General features: G+C 38.4%; 1 protein-coding gene across 1 annotated transcript; it reads right to left on the bottom strand.

Annotated features, from left to right (window-relative positions):
- Positions 1-1,120: 1,120 nt before the first annotated feature.
- LOC718883 (olfactory receptor 6C75-like) lies at positions 1,121-6,089 on the bottom strand. Its single transcript, XM_077945545.1, has one exon. The coding sequence runs from the start codon at positions 5,671-5,673 to the stop codon at positions 4,735-4,737; it is 939 nt and encodes a 312-aa protein (XP_077801671.1). The 5' UTR covers positions 5,674-6,089; the 3' UTR covers positions 1,121-4,734.
- Between the last annotated feature and the right edge of the window lie 430 nt (positions 6,090-6,519).

Genomic DNA, 6,519 nt, shown 5'->3' with positions numbered 1-6,519 from the left:
GTCCTTTAACTTTCTACTCAAAGAAGTCCCTTTAACATTTCCTATAAGGAAGCACCTCAGCTTTTTCTCCCTTTCATTTCTGAAGGATAGCTTTATCAGGTAAAGTATTCTTGGTTGAGTTTTTTTCCTTTAACAGTTAGTATAGAGCATTCCACTCCCTCCTTGTGTGTAAGGCTTCTATTGAGAAAGATGCTACTATTCTTATTGGGATTCCTTTATATATAATATACCTCTTTTCTCTGGCTATTTTCAGAATTCTTTCTTTGTCTTAAATTTTTGATGGTTTGAATACAGTATATCTTGATATAGTCTTGTTTGGGTTGAATCTCATTGGAGTCTTTTGACCTTCCTATGCCTGAATATTTATATCTTTCCTCATATTTTGGGAATTTTCGGTTATTATTTCTTTAAATCAGTTCTCTATCCCTATTGCTTTCTCTTTTTCTTCTCTACCTAGCATAACTTGAATATTAGCTCCTTTGATACTGTCCCATAAATCTTGTTTAATTTTTTTACCAGTTTTTTATCTTTTTTTCCTCTAACAGAATGTTTTCAAATAACCTATCTTTGCATTCAAAGATTCTTTCTTTTCCTTGATTAAATATGCGGTTGATGTTCTCTCTGTGTTGCATTTTCTTTTTCATTCATTTTATTCTTCTGGTCCAGAATTTCTGTGTTTTATTATTATTTCAATATCTCTGTTAAATTTATTATTTGAGTTGTTTAATGTTTTCCTTATCTCATTGAATTGTTTCTCTGTATGTTTTGAAGTTACCTGAGCATCATTAAAAGAAGTACTTTGAATTCTTTGTCAGGCAGTATGTAGATTTCCATTTCTTTGGGGTCAGCTAGCAGGACATTATTGTGTTCTTTTGGTGGCAATATTTCTTCTTAGTTTCCCATGTTTCTTGTTGCCTACATTGATGTCTGTAACCCTTTTCAGACCTTATAGGCTGGTTTCAGTGAGGAAAGATCTTTACTATGCAGACACATTGGGTTCAAGGGCACTTGTTGGGTGGGGCACAGCAGTTCTAGCATTGATGATGGTACAGCAATGTAGTCCCCATGCAGCTCTGTCAACTGAGTTTGGTGTTGAAAAAGATTGCAAGGATCCAAAGCAACCAACACTGTGGATGTCTGCAGTGGCAGTGAGGGCTAAAAGGGTCTCCAGTGGTAATGACTGTTAAGTTCCTCTGAGTCTCTTTTTCTTCCACTGGGAAAGTTGGGGCTTAAGGGATCCTTTTGACATTGAATCTGGCTTGTATGCCTACTTGCAGTAGCAGTGGCACTGGTGTCTGATTAGTGATACCTGTGGAGCAACCACAAAGCCTACTCCTATAGCATGAATATATGTGGAGGAAATACAGGTCTGGGGTCTGAGGTGGTAATGGTAACAGTGCCCAGGGCACAGGCACCACCATGGACAAATTGGTAATGGTATGCCATGTCATATGCTTGTAGAGCAGCCAGGGATCTGGGAATGAGAACATGGACATGCACAGAGCTACAGTTCCTCTGGGATCAGGTTAATTCTAGTTCTCTATGGCAGCTGAACTGGTGCCCTAAGCACAGGCACACACAGAGAGACCTTGGTTCCAAGGACCAGGGTGCAAACTAGCTCACAATGGTGGTGGCTCTTGTGTATGAGGCATGGGTCTATGTAGCCTTGCTTCAGAGACAGATCCAGAGCATAGGCTAGCTCACAGTGGCAGCTGAACTGGTATCTAAACTGTGGACACATGCAGAGAGACCTTCACTCCAGGGTCCAGGATGTGAACTGGTGTCTGAGGCATAGTCATGTACAGTACAGCCACAGAGTTGGAGTCTGAAGTGTGGGAATTTATGGAGCAGCTGAGGCTCAGAGGTCAGGGACATACACAGAGTTGGTTGAGATGGCAGGTCGGGTCCCAGAGTGGCATAACAGCAGCTGCTTTTGGGGAAACAGGTGTGTATAGCCCCATCTTCCTCTCTGGGGATTCCTGGCAGGAATGTCAGTGTCCTCTGCAGAGCAGGTCACTGGGAGCCATGGCGGTTCCCACCACATGGCTGATACCAATAGATCCCACCTTTCTTATTTGTTCCTAGCCATCTCCTTGTATCTCAGGTATGCCAGTCTCAACAGTGATCCTTTCTGTGTGAATATTCTCTTTTCAGTCCATGGTATTGCTGTAGATTATTAAATGGGCCCCTGAGTCCTCTCAGGGCCATCTTGATTTATGGATACCTATCTATATTTGTTTTTTGGGGAGAGGTGAGGGCTGAAAGGTGATGTCTTTTACTCTGCCATCTTGGTAAAGAGGGACTATTATTTTTCATTATAAAACTTTCAACAATATGTAAAACTTTCAGAACTATGGAATTTTTTATTAAGGTAAGTGTACATATAAAATCATTTAAAAGTGAACAATTCAGTGGCATGCAGTACATTCAAAATGTTATGCAACCACCATCTCTATCTAGTTCCAAAACATTTTTATAATATCATCTCCAAAGGAAACCCCATACCCATTAAGCTAATGCTCCCTATTCCCCCTACCCACACAATTTCTCTCCGAGGTATATACCCCCAAAGACTTGAAAACAAGTACTCAAACAAATACATGTACACATATGTTCATAACAGTACTATTCACAATAGCCAAAAGGCAGATATAGCTCAAATGTATATCAACAAATAAATGAAAAAAATTGTGGAATATCTTTAGTATACTAAATTGTAGTAAACAAACTGTTTTAATCACAAACAATGCAATTATTTTTAAGCGATGTAACTTTATATGTATAGATAAAAGTAAATAAAAACATTGTATATATTTTCCACTTATTTCAAAGTAGATAATCAAATATGATCCACAATGTCAGACTAGTAATGTTTAAACATTTTAAAGGCTAAAAAAAGCAATGACCACTCAGTTCACTGGTATTGCTTTGTCATTTCCTTTAGCAATGTGAACACTGCAAATGTGAGAAAAAGAAACAAGCCTACACAAAGTTGTATGGAAACCCTTATATACATATAGGGTGAGCAAAAATTTGGGTTCTGCTAGTTGAATGAAGTGTGTTTTTCTAATTCTTACATAATTATGTCCCTCAAACTTTCCCATCATAGTCTTTTAACATCACCACTGTAGTGGGATTGATAAGGAATCAGAGAGACTGATGGGGTTGAGGAGGATATTTATTATTTAGGTGTGCCAGCTCAGTCGGATTAACATCCAAGGGACTGAACCCTGAACAAACAGTTAAGTTACTTTTTTAGCATTTCGGGAGGTAGGGGGAGATCTGTGCTGGGGGACGTATATTACAGATGCAAGAAACAAAGAGAGTTATTCAGTTAATTGAGACATGCATTACATGTCTTACTTTCCAAGGAAAAACATGTTTTATGACTTGAGTTTATCTGTCTAGTGACCTTGCAGCTGCACAGCTAGAGAAACAGGGTCTTCACAATGCCTGGGTAAGGAGGAGAGATAAGGCTCACTAGCCACAGAAAAACAGGCAGTTAATTTTTAAAGGACTCCAGCTCTTTCTCTTTCTCAGGGGGAACTGGGCTTTCTTACATACAGCTGAGTTTCTGCTTACACAGTCTTTAATTTCTTTTAATTCCTGTTCCACCACAATCACAGAAATATGTGGTCAGAACAAAACGTGATCATTGCCATTAACCAACTACACAAAACAAATTCTAGTTCCAGGGTTTTGTCTCTAATTCATTTCCTATCAAAATCTTGAATAACTAAATTTCAGTTGTAGCATAAATGCTTCCATTAAAACATCTCATCGTCTTCTCTCTGTTATTCTCAAATTATATTTCTGTTACAGCATGTTTCTGTGTCACATTCAGTATCAACAGTGTCACTTCACATTAGTACTAAAATGAACATCCCAAGGTGACACAACCAAACTTCTCATTCCACAAATGAAGACTTGTTCATACATTCATTTGGAGAGATTTCACAGTCACAGACTTCTTCCCACCTGTGATTATATTTCTCCCAATTCCTTTAAACTTTCTGTAGTATGGAAACAAATATTAACTATTTAATTCCCTGTTCCAAAAATTGTAGTGTTTCCCTGTGCTGCTTCATTTTCAGGTCTGTGGGCTCTGAAATCAATCTTGCAAACCAATGAAACCAACAAGGACTTGCAATTTCATCTAGATACAGTTGTATGTTTTTATCATAGTGGGAACAAAAAGTGTAAAGATTTATATACAGAATATTCAACGTTGAAAGCAATTGTACTGAGTCATCTTAAGTAATTATATTGATATCCTGATAGTTGTGTATATATGCATCCTTCCAAACTTCATACAATGATCATGTTATATCTACCCTTGAACTAACTTGATACTCTTAATACTTATAAATTTTGTTCTTCATCCCTTTGCACTTACCACAAGTAGATACTTAAAACTACATCATTCCAGCTTTGAAATTCTACATGCATCAAACAGATTCATGTATATGAGGTTCTTCACTAAAATTTGTTGAATCCTATTGATTTAAAACTAGTAAAAGGATTCAGGAGATACTTTCATCCCAAAATAAAGATAATGTAAGAACTTTCAGGTTGAATTATTACATAAATTAGCCCTTATTCTAGGAATAAACAAACAGAACCTGAAAAAACCATATTTGCACATTTTTAATAAAGGATTCCAGAAACAGAAGAAAGATTAGATTACATCAAGGAGAAGGTCCATTTCTTCACTGGGAGGTTGTGATTCTGTTTTTACAATTTCACTCTGGACAGAGCATCCCTCAGAGCCTGATGGACCTGCTTGTTCCGCAGAGTGTAAATGATCGGGTTCAGCAGCGGGGTCACCACCGTGTTCACAAGAGCAGCCTCTCTGTTGGAGTCCAGCCTGTCCATTTGCTTTGGCTTCACATATATGAAGACACAGCTGCCATACACCAGAGAGAGGACAATGAGGTGAGAGGAGCACGTGGAGAAAGCTTTCTGCCGCTCCTTGACTGATGGAAGTTGTACAATTGTGACTACTATATTGCCGTATGCAATGATGGTTATAATGAGGGATGTAAAAAGAATGAATGAAATAAGGTCAAAGGCCAACATTTCAATAGATCTGGTGTCAGAACAGGAGAGTTGGATCAGAGGGCCGAGGTCACAGAAGAAGTGAGGGATGACATGGGGTCCGCAGAAAGACAACTGGTAAACCTTTACCATGAGACCAGTGATGAGAGTGAAGCCCATGACAAAGCAGGCAGTGACCAGGTGGAAGCAAGTCCTCAGGCTCATGATGGTGGGGTAATGCAGAGGCTTGCAAACGGCCAAGTATCGATCCAAGGACATCACAGCCATGAGGAAGAAAATTGTTGACCCAAGAAATAAAAAAGAAAAGGCTTGCATGAGACAAGTAGTAAAGGGGATTGTTTGCCTGCCTGAAAGAAAGATGACCAGCAGTTTAGGAATAACTGTGGTGATAAAACAGCATTCACAGAAGGAAAAACTGCTGAGGAAGAAATACATAGGTGTCTGGAGGTGATGGTCAGCCCAGGTGATGGTGATTATGAGCATGTTTGCCGTGATGGAGGCCAGGTATGCCAGAAGGTGCACCAGGAAAAGGACATTCCCCAGATGCTGGACAGCAGGAAATCCCTCCAGGATAAACTCCTGGACTGCTGTCCTGTTTGTTGTTTCTCCCATCATTGGTTTTCCATTTCTTCAATCAGCTTTCAGTGAACTATTTTACAGTGTTATGACTAAAGAATGGAGAACTTTATTAAACATGTAAAACAGTGTCCGTGTGGCAATTCGACTTTTTTATTTTCAAACATTATATTTTATGTAATTTTTGTTATGTAAACATCATGATTTTTATCTATGAATATACTTATATTACATGTAGCACAAAATAACTGTGCATGTAGCTATCAGCCTTCATAAAGGATAATGTAATTTTAAAAGTATTAGTCATTTTCCTATACAGTTTATTGCCAAACAGGAAAAGAAACTCTTCTTTTTTTTTTTTTTTTTTTGTATCTGATCATCTAATACATTGCTGAGAAGATACCACTCATGGCATGCAGTCACAAGATGAATATTGCAAAAATAAATGTGTAAGTTTAAAAAAACTTAAGGTCATTGAAGTCTGTCATCCCCCCCAAAAAATATTTCATCACGTCTTAGAGTTTGTTTCCATCTTGGGGGGGTCATAATAGCATATATAGGAAAAATACTCTGGCCCCAACTGCAGCCCTCTGAAGTGAGTTAGACTAAAAGAGTCAGAGACAAACTCTATCTAGGCCATTTTGACCTTTGATGAATTTGGTTTTCCCTTCATGCCATGCTAAGTGGTCAGTCCAGGGAAGAATATATTCTGACCCTTCAAGTTCACTAGTTACACTTTCATCTAGAACAAAGCCATCTAGAGATCAATGTCCCTCTAGGATTCCTGGTGGTTGCTAATTGAGCCTGTTGGAAATAGAAATTTATTACACAAGCATCACAGTTACACTTTCATTATGTGTGCAAATATATCTAAGGAATGACAAC

The sequence above is a fragment of the Macaca mulatta genome, chromosome 9 (assembly GCF_049350105.2).
Source record: "Macaca mulatta isolate MMU2019108-1 chromosome 9, T2T-MMU8v2.0, whole genome shotgun sequence".
Lineage (NCBI taxonomy): Eukaryota > Metazoa > Chordata > Mammalia > Primates > Cercopithecidae > Macaca > Macaca mulatta.
The sequence above is the reverse complement of the archived record's forward strand: the minus strand, read 5'-3'. Positions and strand labels throughout refer to the sequence as shown.

Coding starts and splice junctions, on each gene's coding strand:
- LOC718883 (XM_077945545.1), bottom strand. CDS start 5,673: ATGATGGGAGAAACAACAAACAGGACAGCAGTCCAGGAGTTTATCCTG.